The 27,126-nt window shown below is 45.7% G+C and overlaps 1 protein-coding gene across 2 annotated transcripts in view; it reads right to left on the bottom strand.

Annotated features, from left to right (window-relative positions):
• Positions 1-579: 579 nt before the first annotated feature.
• The window catches only part of LOC116967273 (cytosolic purine 5'-nucleotidase-like), a 188,029-nt gene continuing 161,482 nt past the window's right edge, over positions 580-27,126 (bottom strand). For both annotated transcript variants that reach the window (XM_033013760.1, XM_033013759.1), the window contains exons 10-18: positions 25,676-25,717; positions 22,893-23,000; positions 22,474-22,540; positions 18,513-18,683; positions 15,152-15,203; positions 14,436-14,496; positions 11,815-11,991; positions 3,316-3,423; positions 580-2,169 (exon numbers count right to left, since the gene is read on the bottom strand). In XM_033013760.1, coding sequence (XP_032869651.1) covers positions 2,122-2,169; positions 3,316-3,423; positions 11,815-11,991; positions 14,436-14,496; positions 15,152-15,203; positions 18,513-18,683; positions 22,474-22,540; positions 22,893-23,000; positions 25,676-25,717 — 834 coding nt within the window. In that variant the 3' untranslated portion in view covers positions 580-2,121. The remainder of the gene's footprint in view (positions 2,170-3,315; positions 3,424-11,814; positions 11,992-14,435; positions 14,497-15,151; positions 15,204-18,512; positions 18,684-22,473; positions 22,541-22,892; positions 23,001-25,675; positions 25,718-27,126) is intronic.

The following is a 27,126-nucleotide window of genomic DNA, read 5'->3' on the forward strand; positions in this document are numbered from 1 at the left end:
TGTGGCCCTTGTGACTAAGGGGATCAGAGGGTATGGAGAGAAGGCAGGTACGGGATACTGAGTTGGATGATCAGCCATGATCATATTGAATGGCGGTGCAGGCTCGAAGGGCCGAATGGCCTACTCCTGCACCTATTTTCTATGTTTCTAAAGGCTGGAGTAACTCAGCGGGACAGGCAGCATCTCTGGGGAGGAATGGGTGTATATACAGTATGTGTGTGTATATATTATTGTGTGTATGTATGAATAGACACACATATTTGTATATACACACACAGAGTTCTCTCCAGAGGTGCTGCCTGACCCGCTGAGTTACTTCAGTTTTTTGTGTCTATCTTCGGTTTAAACCAGCATCTGCAGTTCCTTCTTACACTTTACATTAAATTTATTGTTTAAATCCTAGAATTCATTAAAGTTACAACCATTACTTGCACAGCACCTTAAAAGTGTAAAATGTCCCTAAGTCCTGAGGGGATACCAGGGCAGGTGACCAAGAGCTTGTCGAGGAAGTAGATTCAGGAAAGGAATGGTATAGAGAGGGCTGACAGTGTAACCACAATGATGAAGAGATTAAAATGAGGGATACATGAGAAACTAAGTCAGGGTAGCTCAGACATCTCGGTGGGCTGCAGAGCTGAAGGGTTTTGTTGGGGTAGAGAGGAGTGAGAGCAGGAAAGTGTTGGAACATAACATGAGAAGTGTGAAACTGCGGAGGAGGTACAGGAATGAATGGACTATGCTGGCAGAAAGGGTTGACCTTGAAGGAGTGTGACATATTCACTCACTAATCTATCGGCCAATGTTGAGCAAGGATACACAGAGAATAGAGGGACATGGATCATGTGCAGGCAGATAAGACATGGTCTTGGCATCGTGTTTGGCACAGACATTGTGGGCCGAAGGGCCTATTCTAATGCTGTACTGTTCTTTGTTTCACATTCTATGTCAAACTGCTGCACAGGTCTCTGGGTATCTGTGTAGGTAATGCTTAGAGGGATATCTGGAAAGGAATCAATTCTTGGAGCCCCACTGCAATAACTGCCATGGATTTTTCTAATATTGTAAAACAAAAGTAAAATGCTGGAAACTCAGCAGGTTAGGTGAGAGAACAGGAAGGTCATCAAAAACCTGAAACATACTCTGCTTCTCGCTCCAGAGATGCTTCCTAACCTGTGAGTGTTTCCCACATTCTCTGTTATTCAACGTTCAACTACATCAGATTATACGTATCCGTGAGAAATATAAGGGCGGCACCGTGCCACAGCTGGTAAAACCGCTGCCTCACAGCGCCAACGCCCCAGGTTCAATCCTCGCCTTCAGGGCTGACTGTGTGGAGTTTGCACGTTCTCACTGTGACTGCACAGGTTTTCTCCGGGTGCTCAGCTCTCCCACATAGCAAAGAAATGTGAGATGGTGGGCTAATGGGCAACGTGAAACTGATCATGGTGTGTAGGTGAGGGGCAGTAGCTGGGGGCAGTTGATGAGAATGTGGGGAGAATGGTCTGAGTGCAGCATTGATGTAAATGGTTGCCTGAAGGTCGGTCGAAGGGCTTGTAATGTGCTTTGAAGGTTTTACACTTGAACAGGTTTCCATGCTGCATTTCGTTCTCGCATTTCTTCCTAAATCCATATTACCCCAAATCGGAGCTCCCTGCAACCTTCCGTCTGCTCACCCTTCCCTACAGTTAGTGAGGTGGAGGATGATGCAACATCCACTTTGGAGGCAAGATCGTTAAATCGCATGGGATACATGTGCTGGAAATTCATCATAACATCAGTGCACTTTGTGAAGGTTGACTAATAGTGTGAGAACAGATCGAGTTGCTGAATAATTGTCACCCTATGCTGATTATAATGTTACAGTAAACATGTTCTTGAAATGCTAAAGGTCTCTGGTATAATGGCCAGTGCACCAGCTTGTCGAACAATACTTTGGTCAATCTGACTCGCTGGTTGTAATGAGAAAACTTCCAGGATAACCGGCTGTAAACAAACGCTGAGGATCAATGTTCCCGTTGGATCACCAACATCCCGCCAGCTCACTTCACATGTTTTACTTTTGGAAATCAGGGAATCTTTCCTAAAGCTAATGAATCAACACCATCAGGAAACGGAATCTTCTTACTTCTCTTCCTCCTCGATGCTTTCATCAGAGCTGTTACAAGAACCCTAGATGTTGGGAAAAGAGACAATTTAATCGTGAATACTTTCAATAAGACCTCCAGGAAACAGTGAGAAATGCAGTGGAATAAAGTTACCTTATGGGATGTGAGGCCATAAGTGATAGGAGCTGATTTGGGCCATTCGGCCCATCAAGTCCACTCTGCCATTCAATCAGGGCTGATCTTCATAAGTTCATAAGTGATAGGAGAAGAATTAGGCCATTTGGCCCAGCAAGCCATTCAATCATGGCTGATCTATCTATCCCTCCCAACCCCATTCTCCTACCTTCTCCGCATATCCCATCAAGTATCTATCTCTGCCTTAATAATATCCATTAATTTGGCCTCCACAGCCTTCTGTGGCAAATAATTCCACAGATTCGCCACCCTCTGACTAAAGCCTTGTGATTCTCATGAGTGGAAAGCAAGAGTGATCTGCCCTCCCTATTGGTGGGTAGGTGGGGGGGGGGGGGGGGGGGGGGGGGGGGGGGGGGGAGGCAGCATGTGGCACCAAAGGAAGAAGATTGTTAAACTATAAAATACATAGAGTCCGAAACAGGGTCTTGACCTGAAATATGACCTATGTTCTCCAGGGATGCTGACTGACCTGCTGAGTTACTCCAGCATTTTGTGTTTTTCCTTGGTAAACCAGCACCTGCAGTTCCTTTCTCTCTACATTCTAAACTACGAACTGTCTTGGTTGTATTAAGGACTAGGGACTTTGTTTGTACTAATATTGTTTTGTTTTAATTTATTGAACTTTTTTTAATTTATTGTGTTATGTACGTGTACAGTGTTTGCAGACCTGTTATACTGCAGCAAGGAAGAATTTCATTGTTCTGTTATCGGTACATATGCCAATTAAACACTCTTGACTCACTTGTCTCTTGAGATTGTCATTGGATCTCTCTCTGTGATGAGAATGATCAGACGGATATGGAAGGTAAGCTATAGTGGAGGGTAGGCTATAATGAGGGTAGATTCTAATGGAGGGTGCTATAATGGGTGGCCTATAATGGAGGGTGGGCTAATATGGAGGTAGCTATTATGGAGGGTGCTGTAATGGATGGTAGGCTATAATGGATGGGCTATAATGGGTGGGCAATAATGGAGTACAGAATATATTGCCACCTTGCCCTTCTCTTGGACTGACCTGATGGGTCCCGTTGGTTGGTTGAATGTGGTTCTGTTGTTTCTCCAAGAAAACATCCATATCACAGAAATCCAGAGGGATTTGTTCAACTGTTGATTCATGGGGCATCTGTGGAAAGACAACAATCCCTCAGTATACACTCATTCTCTAAACTGGGCAGTAGGACCTGGTTCTCAAATTCCAAACATTCTTTCACTTTTAAACGTTACGTCCATTAAACATAACATTGCAACTTTCCCAGTTGTTCATCTGGTAAAGCGAATGCATAAATTATAGCATCTATTTGCCCTCAGGTTCAATTCCAACTTGTGCCAAGTGAACCTGCTCCACGCAGTAGAGAGTGAGGTACACTATGATAGTCTGTAGTGCCCCTGGGGAAGAGGAGGTCCGTGAGATCCCGATCATTATGCAATGACCCTGCTGAGCAGTGTGTGGTGGTGGTTGTGCTGGACAAAGAACTAATTCAGTTCAGCTCTGATATCCCACCCAGTAGCAAAGAACTGTCACTGAATCTGATGGTGTGCATTTTTCACACTTCAATCAGGCAAAAGGTATCGAAGTGTGAAAATGCACACCACCATATACAAGGACAGTTTCTTCCCAGAAGAAACTGCCCAAGATTGAAGGACCTCATCTGTGAAACACGGTGGTGGGGGTGATATGGCCTGGGCATGTATGGCTGCCGAAGGTGCTGTCTCACTTATCTTTATTGATGATACAACTGCTGATGGTAGTAGCATAATGAATTCTGAAGTGTATAGACACATCCTATCTGCTCAAGTTCAAAGAAATGCCTCAAAACTCATTGGCCGGTGGTTCATCCTACAGCAAGACAATGATCCCAAACATACAGCTAAAGCAACAAAGGAGTTTTTCAAAGCTAGAAAATTGTCAATTCTTGAGTGGCTGTTAATCACCTGATCTGAACCCAATTGAGCATGCCTTTTATATGCTGAAGAGAAAACTGAAGGGGACCAGCCCCCAAAAGAAAGCATAAGCTAAAGATGGCTGCAATACAAGCCTGGCAGAGCATCACCAGAGAAGACACCCAGCAACTGGTGATGTCCATGAATCACAGACTTCAAGCAGTCATTGCATGCAAAGGATATGCAACAAAATACTGAACATGACTACTTTCATTTACATTACATTGCTGTGTCCCAAACATTATGGTGCCCTGAAATGGGGGGACTATGTATAAACACGGCTGTAATTTCTACATGGTGATACCAAAATGTATAAGAATGGCCTTTATTAAAATCTGACAATGAGCACTTTAACCAGATGTAATTTTTTTCTATTACAAATCTCAAATTGTGCAGTACAGAGGCAAATAAATAAATGATGGGTCTTTGTCCCCTATGGAGGGCACAATAGTATGTAGTAAATAGCAAAGATTATAGAGCAGAGCAAGATAGACCACTCCTCCGAAATCCAATGACTGACGTGTAGTACGTAACGGAACATCATGGCCGCCATTTGTTTATGCCAAACGCGACATCTTTGGTAGCGGGGATGGACTCCACAGTTATACAATCTGCTCTTACATCAGGTCGCAGGGAAGAGCAAAGATACTAGAGGCTCCTGTAGCATCTTTGGGGGAAGAGGACGTTTCCTCCACTCCTGAGTTGATCCCATTGCCATCAGCACGTGGGAGTGGCGGCGCCTAACGGCAGCGGCTCGACTACAGTCGTCTGTCTTTTTTTATTTTTGTCTTGTTAAATGTATGTCTTGAGTTAGTTTTTATTATTTTTTTTTAGCTGTGTATATGTGGGGAGTGGTGGGGGTGCTGTGGGGGAAGCCGTTTTAAATCTCTTCCCTGTGTGGGGACCCGACTATTGGGTCTCGGATGTCGTTGGGCCTAACGTCGTGGAGCCGGCGGCGACCTCTGGCCGGGACTAACCTGGGGGCTCCAGTTGCAGAGCCTGCGGAACTGAGATCGCGGAGCTGGCCAACTTCGGAGCGGGAAGAGCTGTGGTGGCGTGCGGCTGCGACCCGACTTTGGTGTTCGGAGGCACCGGCCGCAGACCCGGTGAACAGGACCATCGGGAGCTCGCAGGTCCCTGGTGGGAGACCGCTTTTCCGAGCTCCGCAACGGCGACTTCTCCCGCTGGAACCGCGGGTTTAAGGACATGGAGCCGGGGCCTAACATCGCCCGGCGTGGCTTAAACGGCCTCAGGACTTACCATCGCCCGCCGGGGGCTTTAACATCGGAGCCCCAGTTCGCCTCGACACTGCAGTTGGACTGCTGGACCACGGGAGAAGGAACAAAGGGAAGAGATAAAGACTTTGCCTTCCATCACAGTGAGGAGATGTTGGAGACTCACTGTGATGGATGTTTATGTAAACTGTGTTAAGTGTGGGTCTTGGATTGTTTTGTAATGTAAAAAAACTGTAGAAATGATGTTTCGTTCAAACCTAGGTTTGAATGACAATAAATAGCATTCTATTCTATTCTATCCAGGACTGATTCTCGGTCCCCCCGATACCAGATGAAGGCGGCCGGCGGGAGAGCCTCAAGCGTCTGCCCGCGGTCGGCGCTCCCGAGGGAGGCAGCGGGCAATGTTCCTCTAGTATCTTTGGTGTAATCCGTTCCAATGATTGATCCACTCTATCATCTTTGGTGTAATCAGTGTTGTAGGGAACAGTGTTTTATACAGCATCGATCACTTCACATATTTAGTTAATATTATTAACCATATAACCATATAACAATTACAGCACGGAAACAGGCCATCTCGACCCTTCTAGTCCGTGCCGAACACGTATTCTCCCCTAGTCCCATATACCTGCGCTCAGACCATAACCCTCCATTCCTTTCCCGTCCATATAACTAACCAATTTATTTTTAAATGATAAAAACGAACCTGCCTCCACCACCTTCACTGGAAGCTCATTCCACACAGCCACCACTCTCTGAGTAAAGAAGTTCCCCCTCATGTTACCCCTAAACGTCTGTCCCTTAATTCTCAAGTCATGTCCCCTTGTTTGAATCTTCCCTACTCTCAGTGGGAAAAGCTTATCCACGTCAACTCTGTCTATCCCTCTCATCATTTTAAAGACCTCTATCAAGTCCCCCCTTAACCTTCTGCGCTCCAAAGAATAAAGCCCTAACTTGTTCAACCTTTCTCTGTAACTTACTTGCTGAAACCCAGGCAACATTCTAGTAAATCTCCTCTGTACTCTCTCTATTTTGTTGACATCCTTCCTATAATTAGGCAACCAAAATTGTACCCCATACTCCAGAATTGGCCTCACCAATGCCTTGCACAATTTTAACATTACATCCTAACTTCTATACTCAATGCTCTGATTTATAAAGGCCAGCACACCAAAAGCTTTCTTTACCACCCTATCTACATGAGATTCCACTTTCAGGGAACTGTGCACAGTTATTCCCAGATCCCTCTGTTCACCTACATTCTTCAATTCCCTACCATTTACCATGTACGTCCTATTTTGATTTGTCCTGCCAAGATGTAGCACCTCACACTTATCAGCATTAAACTCCATCTGCCATCTTTCAGTCCACTCTTCCAACTGGCATAAATCTCTCTGTAGACTTTGAAAATCTACTTCATTATCCACAACCCCACCTATCTTAGTATCATCTGCATACTTACTAATCCAATTTACCACACCATCATCCAGATCATTGATGTACATGACAAACAACAGTGGACCCAACACAGATCCCTGTGGCACCCCACTCGTCACTGGCCTCCAACCTGACAAACAACCATCCACCATTACTCTCTGGCATCTCCCATTCAGCCACTGTTGAATCCATCTTGCTACTCCACCATTAATACCCAACCATTGAACCTTCTTAACCAACCTTCCATGAGGAACCTTGTCAAAGGCCTTACTGAAGTCCATATATACAACATCCACTGCTTTACCCTCATCAATTTCCCGAGTAACCTCTTCAAAAAATTCAAGATTAGTCAAACATGACCTTCCAGGCACAAATCCATGTTGACTGTTCCTAATCAGACCCTGTTTATCCAGATGTTTATATATATTATCTCTAAGTATCCTTTCCATTAATTTGCCCACCACTGACGTCAAACTAACAGGTCTATAATTGCTAGGTTTACTCTTAGACCCCTTTTTAAACAATGGAACAACATGCGCAGTACGCCAATCCTCCGGCACTATTCCCGTTTCTAATGACATTTGAAATATTTCTGTCATAGCCCCTGCTATTTCTACACTAACTTCCCTCAATGTCCTAGGGAATATCCTGTCTGGACCTGGAGACTTATCCACTTTTATATTTCTCAAAAGTGTCAGTACTTCCTCTTCTTTGAATCTCATAGTTTCCATAGCTACTCTACTTGTTTCCCTTACCTCACATAATTCAATATCCTTCTCCTTGGTGAATACCGAAGAAAAGAAATTGTTCAATATCTCCCCCATCTCTTTTGGCTCTGCAGATAGCTGTCCACTCTGACTCTCTAATGGACCAATTTTATCCCTCGTTATCCTTTTGCTATTAATATAGCTGTAGAAACCGTTTGGGTATAGTTTCACCTTACTTGCCAAAGCAACCTCATATCTTCTTTTAGCTTTTCTAATTTCTTTCTTAAGATTATTTTTACATTCTTTATACTCCTCAAGCACCTCATTTACACCATGCTGCCTATAATTATTGTAGATCTCCCTCTTTTTCCGAACCAAGTGTCCAATTTCCCTTGAAAACCATGGCTCTTTCCGATTTTTACTATTTCCTTTCAACCGAACAGGGACATAAAGATTCTGTACTCTTAAAATTTCACCTTTAAATGTACTCCATTTCTCTTCCACATCTTTCCCATAAAACAAAATGTCCCAATTTACTCCTTTTAAATCCTTTCGCATCTCCTCAAAGTTAGCCTTTCTCCAATCAAAAATCTCAACCCTAGGTCCAGTTCTGACCCTCTCCATAATTATATTGAAACTAATGGTATTGTGATCACTGGTCCCGAACTGTTCCCCAACGCATACCTCTGCCACCTGACCCGTCTCATTTCCTAACAGGAGGTCCAGCACCGCCCCTTCTCTAGTAGGTACTTCTATGTATTGCTGCAAAAAACTATCCATCACACATTTTACAAACTCCAACCCATCCAGCCCATTTACAGAATGTGTTTCCCAGTCTATGTGTGGAAAATTGAAATCTCCCACAATCACTACCTTGTGCTTACTACTAATATCTGCAATCTCCTTACGTATTTGCTCTTCCAATTCTCGCTCCCCATTTGGCGGTCTATAATACACCCCTATAAGTGTTGCTACCCCTTTCCCATTTCTCAGTTCCACCCAAATAACCTCCCTAGACGAGCCCACTAATCTATCCTGCCAAAGCACTGCTGTAATATCTTCCCTGATAAGCAATGCAACACCTCCACCTCTTGCCCCTCCAATTCTATCACACCTGAAGCAACGAAATCCTGGAATATTTAGTTTCCAATCACAGCCCTCCTGCAACCATGTTTCACTGATCGCCACAACATCATACTTCCAGGTGTCAATCCAGGCTCTAAGTTCATCCACCTTTCTTACAATGCTCCTAGCATTAAAATATACACATTTAAGAAACCCACCCTCTCTTATTCTCTGTTTATTGTCTTTTTCTTCTCTCTCCCCTACATTTTGGGTCAGAGTGCTACCATTCTCTGCCTCCTGCCTCACACACTGACTGCTAGCTTTCCCAATTTGAGTCCCTCCCCCCAACCATACTAGTTTAAAGTCTCCCCAGTAGCCTTTGCAAATCTCCCCGCCAGGATATTGGTCCCCCTCGAGTTCAAGTGCAACCCGTCCTTTCTGTACAGGTCGCACCTTCCCCAAAAGAGGTCCCAATGATCCAGAAACTTGAATCCATACCCACTGCACCAGTCCCTCATCCACTCATTTCTCGTCCACCTCGCTCCATTCCCACTCTCATTGTCGCGTGGCACAGGCAGTAATCCTGAGATTGTTACCTTTGCAGTCTTTCTCCTTAACTCTCTACCTAACTCCCTAAATTCTTCTTTCAGGACCTCTTCTCTTTTATTACCTATGTCATTGGTACCTATATGTACCACAACTTCAGGCTCCTCTCCCTCCCATTTCAGGATTTCTTGGACACGTTCAGACACATCCCTGACCCTGGCACCAGGGAGGCAAACTACCATCCGGGTCTCTTGTCTGCGTCCACCGAATCGCCTATCCGACCCCCTGACTATATTATAAATTGTATTGTATAAACTCTATCCCAGCCTATCATTGTAAATTTTATTAATATTATTGTAAATTGCAGCTCAATAAAATGGCGTCATGTCATACCCATGTCATACTACGCTTTCTTCGCAGAGTGGCGCATCTTGCTCTGCTCTATAATCTTTGGTAAATAGTATGTAATTTATTGGATATTAGTGCTTTTAAGAACATATTGTCACTAATGATTGTCACTATTCTATGTTTAGTAGATCGTGCGCAAGATTTCAGTTGGTTACCAATTGTATAAAAGCTGACTGATGCGAGTAGAAATGTTAGAGTAGCTCGGTAACTGCTACTGTGTTGCTCTCCTTGTGCACAAGTAAATAAAGTTTACAAGTAAAGACACAAACACAAGTTGTCAGACGGAACAAGTTGGCAGATGAACAAGTTGGCAAGCTGGCAAGATGGCAAGCTGGAACAAGTTGGCAGATGAAGGACTGTGGGATTGGGTCAGGGAGATTAAACTGTTAATGTTCAAAAGTATGTCTCCAACTTGTCTATGAGTGTACAGCCTCCTGCTTAAAGCAGAGCCATTTCGAGAACAGCATGAAACTGTGTCTGAGTAATTAAAATGGTTATGGTTGTGGGCCAGGTTTGTCACACATCAGGATACCTGGCAGCTGAAGGCTGGTGACAGCAGCTATGTTCAACTTGCAAGGGCAGGAATGGCAACCTCCAGTCCTCGTTTGTTCCACTGATCGCATCCCATTGAAGGACCACCATTTCCCCTGTACAATCCCAAGCAATTTCATAAGTTCTAGAAGAATTTGGTCATTTGGCCCATCAAGTCCACTCCACCATTCAATCATGGCTATCTTTCCGTCTCAACCCCATTCTCCTGACTTCTTCCCATAAACCCTGAGACCTTTACTAATCAGGAATCTGTCAATCTCTGCCTCAAAATTATCCATTGACTTGGCCTCCACAGCTTTCTGTGAATTCTACAGATTCACCACCCACTGACAAAAGAAATTCCTCCTCATCTCCTTTCTAGAGTTACGTCCTTTTATCCTGAGGCTGTGGCCTCTGGTCCGAGACTCTCCGACTGGTGGAAAAATCTTCTTAACATTTACTCTATCCAGCTTTCACTATTTGTCCACTCTATCCCAGCCTTTCTCGACACTTTCTTGTACCACATCCAGATGGCCTAGCAACCTGGCTGCCTTTAAATGGGATGGGAACTCTGCATTCCCCACTAAGTGGTGTCATGATTCAATTTCTTTGTTAGCAGTCAGGGTTCTGGAACAGTGACCCAAAGGTACACAATCAATCTCATAACACCGAGGCAATTCAATCATTTAAATAAGACCTAGAACTTTAAATGTTAACCTCATCTTTGTGATAATAACAGTGAAACAACTGGATTGTCATAAAAAGTACTGGATGTAATGAAAATCCATCTGGGAACAACATCTTCTGTGTTGCCCCAGTCTGGCCTGTACCTCACCCAGAATCACCAGTGTGGCTGAGATTTCACCATCTCAGTTTAATTTAGAGATACAATGTGGAAACAGGCCCTTAAGCCCACCGAGTCCGCGCAGACCAGCGATCCCCGCACATTAACACACACTAGGGAAATTTACGCTTATACCAAGGCAATTAACCTACAAACCTGTACGTCTTTGGAGTGTGGAAACCGAAGATCTCGGTGAAAACCCAAGGGGTCACGGGGAGAACGTACAAACTCCGTACAGGCAGCACCCGTAGTCGGGATCAAACCCGGATCTCCGGCGCTGCAAACGCTGTAAGGCGCTGTAACGCTACCACTGTGTCACCGTGTTGCCCTTAGTGCTGGGGTAGTTAGGGATGGGCAATCAATGCAGGCATTGTCTACAACGCCCGTGTTCTCTACACTTCGGGGCTTCCCTGTCATTACAATCTCTACCCCATCATTACCCCAGCGATCAGGCCCCAGCTCTCAGCTACTGTAGTCAAACAATCTGCACCCTCTCTGTGTCCAAACATCATGTTCGTACAAGAGTTCAGACAGAGAATCAATCCACGGACACCAGGTTCTAGTTAGGGGCTGGGAATATTTGTGACCCTGTGGAGCACTGAACCAATGTATTCCCCAGAGAGACAGAAAATGCTGGAGTAACTCAGCGGGTCAGGCAGCATCGCTGGAGAAAAGGAATAGGTGATGATTCGTGTCGTCTTTTCTTCCGATTGAGAGTCAGGGAAGAGAGAAACTACAGGTATGAAAAAGTACGGGACGGATCAGAGTTAATAAACGCTCTGAGAGAAGGGCTGACGTACCAGTACAGGAGGTGCTCGGAACAAGTAGCTGAATGGATAATATAAGAGGTTTATGCATGAGGCAGCATACAGGTCGGCGTAACGTATCAACTGACTGGCAAAAAGGGTTTGTCTGGAGCCACAACGTAACAGACTTCCCATCTTCCCATAGCACATGTCCATCTCATGCGTCACCACCTGGAAACAGATGAAAGCGTAGCTTAGATGAGTGGTAATAAAAGGGCAGGCACCACCCTTCAGAATAACACCTAACCGCCCTCAGCCTCACACAATGTAAAGGACACCATGGAACCCCGTTCCCCTTGTTCTCACAGCTGACTAGCCATACCATCGTCCACATGCAGTCTCTTGCTGCTCCTAAAGTCGTCCTTCCTGATAATTCCTATACCCACTGGTCAACGTAAATGTTTTCTGCATTCTGATCTGAACCTCTTCCAGTATGTGGAGCTTGTAGCTTCCTTTCCATTCTTCTGCTTTGTCCTTGCTTCCTTTATCCCTTCTACAGCATGGCTCAGTGGTAGAGCCACTGCCTCACAGCACCAGTCATTCATGTTCAATTCTGACTTCAGGTGCTGCTTGCGTGGAGTTTGTACGTTTTCCCTCTGACTGCGTGGGCTTCCTCCAGGTGCTCAGGTTTCCTCCCACATCCCAAAGGTTGCAAGTTTGTAGATTAATTAGCTGCTGTAAATTGCCCTTTGTGTGCAGGGTGTGAATAATAATAATAATAATAATAATAATAATAATAATAATACATTTTATTTATGGGCGCCTTTCAAGAGTCTCAAGGACACCTTACAAAAATTTAGCAAGTAGAGGAAAAACATGTATGCGGAATGAAATAAATAGTAGAGACATGACTAGCACACAAATTAAGGACAGAATACAATTCAAAACACAATATGAGGCAATTCAAGCACAGATGAAAAGGGGGGGGGACGTGGGGCTAAGGATAGGCTGAGGTGAAGAGATGGGTCTTGAGGCAGGACTGGAGGGTGGTGAGGGACACGGAATTGCGGATCAGTTGGGGGAGGGAGTTCCAGAGCCTGGGAGCTGCCCTGGAGAAGGCTCTGTGCCCAAAACTGCGGAGGTTGGATTTGTGGATGGAGAGGAGACCGGCTGATGTGGATCTGAGGGACCGTGAGGGTTGGTAGGGGGAGAGGAGGTCAGTGAGATATGGGGGGGCCAGATGGTGGAGGGCTTTGTAGGTGAGGACCAGGATTTTGTAGGTGATCCGGTGGGAGATGGGAAGCCAGTGAAGTTGTTTGAGGACTGGAGTGATGTGATGCCAGGATTTGGTGTGGGTGATGAGTCGGGCGGCTGCGTTCTGGACCAGTTGGAGTCGGTTGATGTAGGTGGAGCTGATGCCAAGGAGAAGTGAGTTGCAGTAGTCCAGTCGGGCGGAGATGAAGGCATGGATGAGTCTTTCAGCAGCGGGAGGTGTGAGAGAGGGTCTGATTTTGGCGATGTTGCGGAGGTGAAAGAAGGAGGTTTTAATGACATGGCGGATGTGAGGCTCAAGGGTGGAATCAAAGATCACGCCAAGGTTGCGGGCCTGGGGAGATGGGGAGACAGTGGTGCCGTCGATGGTGAGAGTGGGGTTATTGATTTTGCTGAGTGAATGAAAAAGTGGGAAACATAGAACAAGTGTGAACGGGTGATCAATGGTTGGCGTGGACCTTTTGGGCCGACGGGCCTGTTTCCATGGTGTATCTCTAAAGAACACGTTGCATATGCCTCCATAGAAACATAGACAATAGGTGCAGGAGTAGGTCATTCGGCCCTTCGAGCCTGCACCGCCATTCAATATGATCATGGCTGATCATCCAACTCAGTATCCTACACCTGCCTTCTCTCCATACTCCACGTGGCCTGCTCACAAATGTCTCAGCTTCAAGGAAAGTGGAGAATTCAGTAGCTTTCCTCTGATTATGTGGAATCATCCTTGTTGTCCTCCCCTGTACCAGTCTGTCTGAATGACCACTTTATAACACTCTGCCCAGATCTGTGCAACCTGCTCCAGTTATGGCCTGGTCATAATACTGAATAACATTTCAAAATTGAGAACATCTATAGAATACAATGCAACAAGACACAAAGGTTTCCTCAACAGCATCTCCCACAATCTGTACAACTGAGAATAAACGTAGGAATTCCTGATATCTAGTCCCGTCACAAATCCTGACCTGGACACGACTGTTTCTTCATCAACACAGGGTCCAAACTCTAGCGCTTGCTACCAGCAACACTGTGGGGGTCATCATAAGAATGGCAGTGATTCAACGTGGCAATTCTCCACCATGTTCTCAGGGATAATTAGTATCAAGGACATGGCATCTGTGGCTCCATTGTCCTGGCAAGCAGAGAGTGAGTTTACTCTGCTTGTTGTCAATCAACTAATGGGCCTCAGATCTCAAGAACAAGCTCGGGGGTAAGTAGATGGTCAAAGTAATTGTTTCAACAGCAAACAGGCTCCCCAGTCCATAGTCTGTATTTCACACTTTTAACCATATACATTCCATCAAGTGACCCATTTAACACATTAGGTTCTCAATTAATGCAGCAGAAAATATTATTCACCACACATTAACAACTTGGACACAAAGTGCTGGAGTTGCTCTAACCTTAATCCGTTTGCGAACTGAGGTGATATCAGGCCGTTCGTTGCTGCTGCTGTCGAGATGCCTTGAACAGAGATAAGCATAAGTTAGGTAATTCCAATAGCCTGCGGTGTGTGAACAGCACTAACTCATCCTGTCAATGAACACTTCCTTTCATCTATTGGTGAGGAGGTACTTCATATCCGATGCACTCTTTAACCCTTTACTGCCCACTTTTCTACGTAGCTCAGCACTAAAAATGAAAATGAATGGGATTAATGTAGGATTAGTGTGAATGGGTGGTTGATGGTTGGTGTGGATTTGTTGGGCCATGCTGTGACTGGATGATACTATGACAGCACATTCACTGGAAGGATAGCAGCACATTTTCCACCATTCTCCAGTCTCTGGGGTGTGTAATGGTGACTTGGCAGCAAAGCCCACATCTTGAGAGTGAATACAGGAAGGCAGCTGACTACATTCTGATATAGGACAGGGCTGCTCTGAGAGGGGCATGAAGTGCTGGAGTAACTCAGCAGGTCAGGCAGCACCTCTGAGGAACATGGATAAGCGAGTCGCGGTTGAGACACTTCTTCAGACTGATTGAAGTGGGGGAGATAGCCCATTCACAGCCAGTCTGCTGTGGGCTAACTCACTTCTGATGTCATTCACCCTCTTTAGTGCAAACTTCCAGTCAGTTCTCAGATTCAGCACCAATTCATTTCTGACGAGGAACTCACTTGTAAAGTTCAGCCAAAAATATATCGAGATTATAAAGTTCTTCAAAAAGTGCTGCAAGAAAGGAGAGGAGATTGCTTAGTATTTCACGCTGCAGAAAAATCTGGACTATTATATATAATGATGTAATAAAGATGTGCACAAAAGCTTCATGTAGCAAGTGGATACAAAGGTGATATTAATTAGCACAAGTATTCCATAAATCAGCACAGTGGAAACTTGAATATTATTCAAGACAAGTCACGAGTGTTTCTGGAACAATTACATTCTTTCTTGCAGCAGCATAACAGGTCTATAAACACAGTACCCAGAGATTAACAAAAAAAGTTAAACAAATGAAAATAAAAAGTATATTAGTGCAAAACAAAAGCCCAATAGTGCAACCAGAACAATTTGCAGTTCGTAGCTCAGTTGGTGGTTGTTGGAAAGAAGCTGTTCCTGAAATTGGACTAAAGTTTTCTGGCTCGTATATCTTCTTGCTGGTGGCAGGAATGAAATGAAAGCATGGTCAGGGTGGTGTGGGTCCTTGATGATGCTGGCTGCCTTTTTGAGGCAGTGCTTCCTATGGATCCTTCGATGGTGGAGAGGTCAGTCCTTGTGACCATCACTTTTTATGACCGCCTTCATTCTTGGGCGCTTGGGTTGCCGAATCAGGCCGTGTTAATATGCTGTCTACTGTGGATCTGCAGAAGTTCAAGAGAGTATTTGTCAACATACCAAATCTCCTCAATACCCTAAGAAAGTAGAGTTTGATAGGTTTTCTTTATAATCGCAACACCGTGCTGGGTTCAGGACAGATCGTCAGAGATCTGCGCGGCCAGGAATTTGAAGTTGTTTAATCTCTACACCGCCGACCCGTCGATGATACAGGTTCGTGGATCCTCCACCTTCCTCTTCTAAAGTCAAAAAGCATCTCCTTGGTCTGACTGACGTTGAGGGCAAGGTTGTTGTTCTGGCACCAATCAATCAGATGATTGATCTCCCTCTGTCGTGGGCAAATTTAAAGATGGAGTTGGAAGTGTGATGGATATAGAGTGAGTAGAGCAGGGGGCCACGCACACAGTCTATACTGATGGTTATCCAGGAGGAAGTGTCATCGCCAATTCGTACCAATTGTGGTCTGTTGATGATTCAATGTTCCAGTTGCAGAGGGATGCATAGAGACCCAGTTCCGTGAGCTCGGTAACAAGTTTAGAGGGGATGATGGTGTTGAACGCCGAGCTGCATTCTATGAACAACAGCCTGACGTAGGTGTTTTTATTGTCCAAGTGCTGCAGTGCTAAATGACCATAATCACATTATTGGGGAGATGGGCAGCAGATTGACGCATCAGTTGATGCTGCTACCTCCCACCTCCAGTAGCCGGGCTTTGGCACTGATCTTCAGTGCTGTCTGTGTGAAGTTTGCACGTTCTCACAGTGCCAGGTGCTTGGATGGGCAACATTTACATCCATGAGAATTTCTTGAAACAATATGTGGATAATCCATCTAGGAAAGTTGATCCTGAACTGGGGAATGAGCCTGGCTAAATGATGAAAGTTTCAGTGTGGGAGCATTGTGAGGCCGTCATCATTATACAGTTATGTTTATGATAGTTATAGGTAAAGTGCTACATTTGGGGTGGGTTGTTTATAACAATATTAAGCAGGAACTGGGGAGAGTAGATTTTAGTTTAGTTTAGTTTAGTTTAGAGATACAGTGTGGAAACAGGCCCTTCGGCCCACCAAGTTCATGCTGACCAGCGATCCCCACAAACTATTCTACATACTATCCTACATTACTATCTTACACACTTCAGGGACAATTTACAATTACACAAAGCCAATTAACCTACAAATTGTACATCTTTAGAGTGTGGAAAGAAGCCAGATAAAACCAATGCAGGTCACGGGGAGAACATACAAACTCCGTACAGACAGCACCCGTAGTCAGGATCGAACCCGGGTCTCTGGCGCTGTAAGGCAGCAACTCTACCGCTGCACCACTATGCTGATTGGGAAATACTTTTTAGGAGTAAGTTTCAATGTGGCAATCTTTTAAAGGCAAGTAGTTCAGGACTAACACGTTCCTGTGTGGATGAAAGATAAGGATTGGTATTGCTTTATTATTATCTCATGTACTGAGACACAGTGACAAACGTTATTTACATGTGTCCAGTCTAATCGTAATTAAGCCATACACAAATACAACAGAGAAAAATATCAGGGAGCAGAATATAGTGTGACAGCATTATAGTTACGGAGAAAGTGCAGATAAAGAATGTGCACGGTCTGCAATGAGGTTGGTAGATTGGGGGTTACACACAAGCTAAGCGAGGACTTTTCAAGAATCTCATAACAGCAGGGAAGATGCTGTTCCTGAATCTGGTGATATGTGCTTTTAACCTTTTGTATCTTATGCCCAGTGGGTGAGGGGAGAAGGGGGAATGACTGGGGTCCTTGGTCCTTGATTATAATGGCTGCTTTTCCGAGGCATGGTGAAGTTTAGATCGAGCCGGATCTGGTCTGTGTGATGGACTGGGCTACATCTACAATGGTGGGGAGTGTGGTCTGTGATGGACTGGGCTACATCTACAATGGTGGGGAGTGTGGTCTGTGTGATGGACTGGGCTACATCTACAATGGTGGGGAGTGTGGTCTGTGTGATGGACTGGGCTACATCTACAATGGTGGGGGAGTGTGGTCTGTGTGATGGACTGGGCTACATCTACAATGGTGGGGAGTGTGGTCTGTGTGATGGACTGGGCTACATCTACAATGGTGGGGAGTGTGGTCTGTGTGATGGACTGGGCTACATCTACAATGGTGGGGAGTGTGGTGTGTGTGGGACTGGGCTACATCTACAATGGTGGGGAGTTTGGTCTGTGTGATGGACCGGGCTACATCTACAATGGTGGGGAGTGTGGTCTGTGTGATGGACTGGGCTACATCTACAATGGTGGGGAGTGTGGTCTGTGTGATGGACTGGGCTACATCTACAATGGTGGGGAGTGTGGTGTGTGTGATGGAGTGGGCTACATTCACAACTCTCTGCAATCTCTTGCAGTCATGGGCAGAGCTGTTGCCAAACCAAGCAGTGATGTTTCCTGATAGGATGGTGTATCAGTAGAAGTTGATAAGAGTCGTTGGAGATATGCTGAACTTCCTTAGTCTTCTGAGGAAGTCAAGGCATTGGTGTGCTTTCTCATCCATATCTTCAATGTGAAGATGAGGACCAGTGGAAACAGATAAGCAAATACACTCACGGAATCCTTCAGCCTAGGCTGGATTCAAATGTAAAAGTGTGCGTTTATTGTTATTTATAAAATGGGGAGAGTGCAGGACAAAGTTGGAACAGCTTCAGTCCAGTTCAGATTGAACTCACCACTCTTCTCGGTCCAGACCTGCAGCTCACATGCCAGCTCAGGCACGACCAGGAAGGTCCTCCACCCCTGGCGCTTCTTCGATTTGAGGATGTCTCCAAAGATGTGATCTCCAATGTAAAGTATTTCTTTACCCTTCACCCCCAGCAAGTCACAGATCATGTCAGAAGATCCTAGGGCAGCAAGAGCAGGACAATCTTTCATCAGCCCCGCATGTTTAAGTGTCAGGAGGGCACCTGCTCCTTAAACCAGTCCAACTAGTCCAAAATACAATGTAGAAACAGGCCTTGTGGCCACATTTGTTTGCCACATACCTCGACTCCATCCTATCCCCCCCGGTCCAATCCCTCACTACCAAAGTCCAAGACACCTCGCTCGCATGGGCCTCAGCTCTGCCTGCCTCTTTGTAGGGTACGTCGAACAATCCCTGTTCCAGACGTACACTGGCCCTATCCCCAAACTCTACATCCGCTACATTGACGACTGCATCAGTACTACCTCCTGCACCATGCAGAGCTCACTGACTTCACGACTAATTTCCATCCAGCACTCAAATTCACTTGGACCATCTCCGACATCTCCCTGCCCTTTCTAGATCTCACTGTCTCCATCACAAAAGACAGACTATTGACTGACATCTATTCCAAACCCATTGACTTCCATAGCTATCTAGACTACACTTCTTCCCACCCTGCTTCCTGTACTCCCCTATCCCCTACTCCCAATTCCTCCGTCTACGCCGCATCTGCGCCCAGGATGAGGTGTTCCACACCAGGTCAGTGCAGATGTCCTCATTCTTTAGGGAACTTCCATTATAGATGAGGCTCTCATTAGGGTCTCATCGATATCCCACAGCTCCGCTCTTGCTCCCCCTCCCCCCATTCATAACAAGGACAGAGTCCCCCTTGTCCTCGCCTTCCACCCCATCAGCCGTCACATACAGCATATAATCCTCCGACATTTTCGCCACCTCCAATGGGATCCCAATACTGGCCACATCTTCCCATCTCCACCCCTTTCTGCTTTCCGCAGAGACCGTTCCCGCCGCAGCTACCTGGTTAACTCGTCTCTGTCCACCCAAACCACCCCCTCCCCAGGTACTTTCCCCTGCAACCGCAGGAGATGCAACACCTGTCCCTTTACCTTCTCTCTCGACTCCATCCAAGGACCCAACAGTCTTTTGAGGTGAGGCAGAGGTTCACTTGCACCTCCTCCAACCTCATCTACTGTATCCACTGTTCCAGGTTACAACTCCTGTATATTGGCGAGACCAAGCGCAGATCGTTTCTCTGAACACCTTCGCTCAGTCCGCCTTAACCTACCTAATCTCCCGGTTGCTCAGCACTTTGCCCTCCCCTCCCATTCCCAATCTGACCTTTCTGTCCTGGGCCTCCTCCATTGTCAGAGTGAGGCCCAGCGCAAATTGGTGGAACAGCACCTCATAATTCACTTGTAGACAAAAATGCTGGAGAAACTCAGCGGGTGAGGCAGCATCTGTGGAGCAAAGGAAATAGGCAACTTTTCGGGTCGAGACCCTTCTTCAGACTGATGGTTTCCAGCTCCAGTTCCCCACCTCCCAGTTCAGACCCAACCCAGACTAGATACCGACTGGCTATCTGACGCCATGCACGGCAATTCTAATAAAAACCATAGATGCTGCCTCACCCTCTGAGTTTCTCCAGCATTTTTGCCTACCTTCGATTTTCCAGCATCTGTAGTTCCTTCTTAATCATAATTCGCTTGGCCAGCTTACACCCCAGCTGTATGAACATTGACTTCTCTAACTTCAAATAGCCCTTGCTTTCCCTCTCTCTCCATCCCCTCCCCCTTCCCAGTTCTCCCATCAGTCTTACTGTCTCCAACTTCATTCTATCTCTGGCCCGCCCACTCCCCTGACATCAGTCTGAAGAAGGGACTTGACCCTAAACGTCACCCATTCCTTCTCTCCAGAGATGCTGCCTGTCCCACTGAGTTACTCCAGCATTTTGTGTCTACCATCTGTTTGCACATTCCACAGCTCAATCATTCTGCTTTCTTTGTTCTCAAATTATTTAATTGTCTTTCAATTACACATTTCAGCCCATTCCTTCAGGAGAGGAATATATCAGGCAGATGCACAGAATCTCTTGCGCAGAGTGGGGGAATCGAGGACCAGAGGACATACCTGTATGTTTAAGGTGAAGGGGAAAAGATTAAATAGGAATCTGAGGGGTGACCTTTTTCACACAAATGGTATGTAACAATGTGCCAGAGGAGGTGGTTGAGGCTGGGACTATCCCAAAGTTTAAGAAACAGTTAGGCAGGTGCATGGATAGGACAGGTTTGGAGGGATATGGACCAAGCGAAGGCAGGTGGGACTAGTGTAGCTGGGTCATGTTGGCCGGTGTGGACAAGTTGGGCCGAAGGGCCTGTTTCCACACTGTATCACTCTATGACTCTCTATGACTCCCAATTGTCAACAGGATCTTGTCTTAAATCACCAGCTCCATTCTATGGCACTCCTTCAATATAACACTAGTCTGTCTTGAATTTTTGTAGAAACATGGAACAAAAAAAGACACAGTGTTGAAGTAACACAGCGAGTCACGCAACATCTCTGGAGAACATGGATAAGTGACAATTTAGGGTGGGTGGAGGGAAGGACAAATCCTGGAAAGTGATAGGTGGATACAGCTGTGGGGGGGGGGGGGGGGTAGGCAAATGGTTACGCAAAGATCAGAGATGAAAAGACAAAAGGTATGAGATAAGGATAGAAGTGTGAATAGTGAAGCTAGAGGAAGGAATATAGATGGAATTGGGGGAGGGGGGGAGGAGGAGAAATGGGTGTGAGTCCAGGTGGGGTACAAGGAAGAGAATGCGGAGTCAAATAAATGGGGGCAGGGAGAGGAGAGGGATGGTTTTAGTTGTTTACCTAAAATTGGAGAATTCAATGTTCATGGCTGCTGTTGTGATGAAGGGCCAGATATGCTGTTTACCTTGGTTCACTACAGGACTGAGCTCAAAGATGTGTCTGGGGCAGAACGTTGAAGGGCATGGAGGAGTCCTGTGCGATCCTTCACATCCATTGGTTGGAGTACCCAAACAACTCACCCAGTGACACACTTGAGGCCAACAGTGGATCTACTAGAGACATACAGCTATAGACTTTAATTTAGACTTTAGTTTATTAGTTTAGTTTAGAGACACAGCGCAGAAACAGGCCCTTCTAAAATAAATACACTTCAGACTGTCAGCCGTTCATTAACCTGGCGCTGATTTTTATTGCTATTAGATGTGCTTAATTGAAACTCTAACCTCTCCTTGTTCAGTCCACTTGCTTCTCACCCCCACGCCACATCGTTTAAATGCTCCCATAGCACAAGCAGCCAATGTCAGATGCAAACCCTGTCCTTTTGAAATTAATGTTGTCTTTATAGTCGTTCAAATACTGGTGCTGTAATCGCCCTGTCCCGCGGTACGAGTTCATTCCAAGAGCTCTCCCTAGTTTAAAAAAAATCAAACTCGTGGTAAGCACGGAGAATGAACGTAGCGGGTACGTCGGAGCTCAGGGACGTTTCTTAGCGCTAACGGCAGGGACTCGGGAAGACTCGCTAACGGCAGGTAAGCATGGGAAGACTCGTGAAGATTTTTCAACATGATGAAAAATGTCCACGAGAGCCCCGAGTACCGACGAGTGGCCATTATCGTAAATCTCCGAGTTCGAATCAGGGCAAACCCGGGAGAGCTCTTGGAATGAACTCGTACCGTGGGACAGGGGTTTAAGGCAGCAACTGTACCACTACGCCACTGTACCGCCTCTATATAACATGGAGGCAGGCTCTTCAGCCCATCTTGCCCATGCTAACCATTGGCATTTGATTTGCATTGTTTTATGATAAGGCAGAATTGCTTTTATGTGTGTGGCATTCATTATCCTGCTGGAGGAACACGTGCAGTTATGCAGATGTCACAGAGCAGACTCACCTCCAGAATAGACAACACCATGTTGCAAGGGGCCGGTGTATGCGCCAATGCGAAGCTTGCCCGATTCCTGTTCATGAACAAGACCATAAATAAACACAATGCACTGTCTTGTCATCACTCAAGAGAGAACAAGTCATTGTTAAAATGTAGTTATGTTGCAGTCTTTGCAATCTCGAGAGTTAGGATAGAACATTGCTCTCTGCACAGGGGTCTTTGGCTGATCAGACGTCACAACTCAGAGGTATTGCAGACGGCAATGGGAATAATTAGCACAGAAAGGTGGCGTACTGTGGGAACTGGTAATCCAAATCAGCGAATTATGGATTTTGGATAAGCAGCAAGGAACCAGTCCCTGTCGCAGCAGGAACCTCACATCCAGCCCCACAATCGGCATAGAAACAGACCTCTCCTTTACTCACATTGTCCACCTGTCTGATGACCGTCCCTTCTCCGAAGAAGAATGGCTTTCGTGTGTCAACCACAATCAAGTCAAAGTAGGAATGCCAGGAATGGTGTGAAGTACCAGGCTGGGAAGGAAAGACAGAAATATCACGTTGGCTCTGCCAATGCCAACCATTTCACATTGCTTCAAGACTCTTGTCCCCATCCTATCTCTGTAGATGGGGATAGGCTGACTATAGAGAGGCGACACAACCTCCTACTAAATAATGATGCTGGCCATATGGCTGAAGCATCAGAGGGAGTACTTTGGCACCAGTGATCATTTGTCTATAAGTTTTAGTTTTAGTTATGGAAAGACAGCGACAAAGACAAGTTAAAGTCATAAATTGTGGCAGGACCAATTATGATAGCTTCTTCTTGTCGTATGTCTTTTAGACCTGCAGCTCCGTTGAGGCGAGCCAGGCCAACGTGTCATCGTCCAGGTCAATGAGACCTCGTTCACCATTCGGTGGCCAATTATGATAGCATGAGACAGGAAGTTGGTTGGGAGAGGCTACTTGGTGGTAAAGGGACAGTTGGTAAGTGGGAGGCTTATAAAAGTGTGAGAGGGAGAATTCAGGGCCAACATGTTCCTGTTAGAGTAATGGGCAAGGATTGGGCAACCCAGCTGATGAGGGATATTGGGGCTGTAGTCAGGAACAATGATGAGGCATATGTCAGCTATACGGAGCTGCAAGCAAGCAAATGTAGAAACAAATAACGGTGGAAGAGAGGAGGGGCAGGACTAAGCATGAGAGGTAATAGGTGGAGGTAAAGTTGTTTTCATGGACTTTAGAAAGGGTTTTGACAAGGTCCTACACGGTGGGCTTCACAATGAACTACAGGATAGCAAAGGATAGACATACGTTCTGGACATTACACATCTTGTTTATCATCAAACAATGATCAGCCAAATATAACAAATTATATAAGGTGTAGGAAAGAACTGCAGATGCTGGTTTAAACAGAAGATAGACACAAAGTGCTGAATTATCTCAGCGGGACAGGCAGCATCTCTGGAGAGAACGAACCTGAAGGTCTGAAGAAGGATCTCGACCCGAAAAGTCACCCATTCCTTCTCTCTAGAGATGCTGCCTGTCCCGCTGAGTAACTCCAGCATTTTGTGTTTATCTTCCGCATACAGATGTGTGAGGGAAGATCAGGTTGATCTAAGGGGTTGCTGATACTGATTCAATGATGAATCATTGCTTGGTTGCTATAATTGAGATTGATTTGCTGTATTTTGTCATGCTCTAGCACACCAATCCTTCTCATTCAAACAGCTTGAATGTGATTGCACTTCTGCACTGAATGTGACAAAAACTAAAAGTGATGAAGTATACTGTAGTATATAGCCTGAGGAGATGGATAATTGGACAATAGACAATAGGTTCAGGAGTAGGTCATCTGGCCCTTCGAACCAGCACTACCATTCACTGTGATCATGGCTGATCATCCACAATCAGTACCTCGTTCCTGCCTTCTCCCCGTATCCCTTGACTCCACTATCTTTAAGAGCTATATCTAACTCTCTCTTGAAAGCATCCAGAGAATTGGCCTCCACTGCCTTCTGAGGCAGAGAATTCCACAGATTCACAATTCTCTGTGTGAAAAAGTTTTTCCTCATCTCCGTTCTAAATGACCAACCCCTTATTCTTAAACTGTGGCCCCTGGTTCTGGACTCACCCAACATCAGGAACATGTTTCCTGCCTCTAGCGTGTCCAATCCCTTAATAATCTTATATGTTTCAATAAGATCCCCTCACATCCTTCTAAATTCCAGAGTGTACAAGCCCAGTCGCTCCATTCTTTCAACATATGGCAGTACCGCCATCCCCGGAATTAACCTTGTGAACCTATGCTGCACTCCCCCAATAGCAAGAATGTCCTTCCTCAAATTAGGAGACCAAAACTGCACACGATACTCCAGGTGTGGTCTCACTGGGTCCCTATACAACTGCAGAAGGACATTTTTCTAATCAATCAATTAATTGATTGAAAGATACAGCATGGAAATAGGCCCTTTGGCCCAGCTAATCCATGCTGACCATTGATTACCAGTTCAGACTAGTTCTAAGTTATCCCACTTTCTCATCCACTCCTTACACACTGGAGGCAATTTACAGAGGGCCAATTAACCTACAAACCCGCACGTCTTTGGGATGTGGAAGGAAACTGGAGCACCCGGAGGAAACGCACGTGGTCACAGGTTGAATGTGCAGTCACAGTGGCGCAACGGTAGAGTTGCTGCCTTACAGCAAAATGCAGCACCTGAGACCCGAGTTCGATCCCGACTACGGGTACTGTCTGTACGGAGTTTGTACATTCTCCCTGTGACCTGCGTGGGTTTTCTCCGAGATCTCCGGTTTCCCCCAACATGCCAAAGACGTACAGGTGTGTAGATAAATTGGCTTGACAAATGTAAAAATAGTCCAGTATAAAATTGTCCAACATCCAGTATAGTCCCTGGTGGACTCTTCGGAAGATACAAGGTGCAAGGTACAAACTCCACACAGACAGCACCCAAGGTCAGAATCTAACCTGGCTCTCTGGCACTGTGAGGTAACAGTTCCACCAGCTGCACCTTTGTGCCGCTAGAATGTCATCATTTCTACCTGAACTATTTAGTGCACAGCCCAGCCATCTAGTTCTGGTTTAGAAGGATCTATTTTCCCATATGCATTGTACAAGATAACAAGAGTCTGCTTCTGTGGGTGTATGTGGTGGCTGGGTGATGAGCTGCATTGGTTTGGATCTTTACCTTCAATCCAGGTGGGAGGTCAAACAAGAAGTTCATTATTGCCTGCAAGAGAAATGTGTCAACATCAGCATGTCCCAGGCCAGGGTCCCGTTAATCAGAAAGATCTACGGCTTTACCTTATCAATCACAAGCACTCTTAAATAAAAGTCCTTCCGTTTTTCTTATCTAACAGAGAAACGCGTTTTTGTTGGCTGATTCACGAGGGTAATTATGTTTTTTAATAATTCATTTCCCGTCATCTGGGCATGGCTGGCATGTGTTGGCCATCCCTCATGGTGTTTGACAATGTGAGCTGCCTCCTTGAACTGCTGCCGCTGGGGAGTGAGTTCCAGGAAGATGAAAGACTGGTGATGTATTCACGTGTGACGAGAGGGAAGCCTGCAAGTGCTGGTGGTCCCATGCCACCTGAAGCCCGTGTCCTTGATGCCTGAGCTCAGAGATTAGGGAGGTGCTGTTGGAGTAGCAAGGCATGTTTAAACAAGACAAAGTGCAGCCACAGTTTGCTGCTGTTGGAAGGAGTAAATATTTAGAGGAGCGAATGGGCAGATGTTGTCAATATGGAATTTAGTAAGGCAATTGATAAAGGTCCTCACAGTAGGCTAATCTAGAAGGTTAAGACAAATGGGATCCACGGTTCCACAGGAGATAGCTTGGATTGAGAATGCTTACCCATAGAAGACAGAGGATAGTGGTGGAAGGGTGATATTTTAGTTTGTGGCCAGTGGTGTTCCTTTGGGTTCTGTGTCAGAGTTGGCGGTGGACACAGGTATGCTAGCACTGTTTTAGAGACGTTTAGATAGGCACATGATATGTGGGGATTGGCGGTATATGGATTGGTACCCGTACGAAGGACGAGAAGCCGAAGCGAAGAAGTGGAAGCCAAGATACCGAATGGTAACGACGCAGAAAAGCCAAATAACAGAACGGACGAAACGCCAAAAAGCCAAATAACCGGACGGGCACAACGCCAAAAAGCCAACTGCACGACGCCGAAAGCTAAATAACGGACATGACTTCTCCGAGAACGGGATTTGTCAGCGATTGATCCAAACCTCGCGTCCACCACATCACTGGCCAGGGGAGACGGGAGGGTGGGGGGATCTTTAATTTTCCTTCACAGCTTTTGGACGGCCAAAAATCATAGAGCGGATTATTTTTGTAAGCGTTGTAGGGGTACATCGTAGAGAGAATCTTTGGAATGTTCTCCTCAGAAGGTGGTGGAGGCTCGATCATTCGGGCTATTTTTTAAAGATCTGGTATTGAGAAATTGGGGAACTGGGACAGAAGAGTAGATGAGGCTTTGGGCAGATCAACAATGATCAATTGAACGGGAGGGCAGGTTCGAGGGACTAACTGCCTACTCCTACTATGCTCTGTTGCTCCCTTACTTTAAAAAGACTCTGAACAGTAGTTAATGTTTCACAAAAGCTTGTTTGCTAACCATCTGCTTA

This window comes from Amblyraja radiata, chromosome 39 (genome assembly GCF_010909765.2).
Source record: "Amblyraja radiata isolate CabotCenter1 chromosome 39, sAmbRad1.1.pri, whole genome shotgun sequence".
NCBI lineage: Eukaryota > Metazoa > Chordata > Chondrichthyes > Rajiformes > Rajidae > Amblyraja > Amblyraja radiata.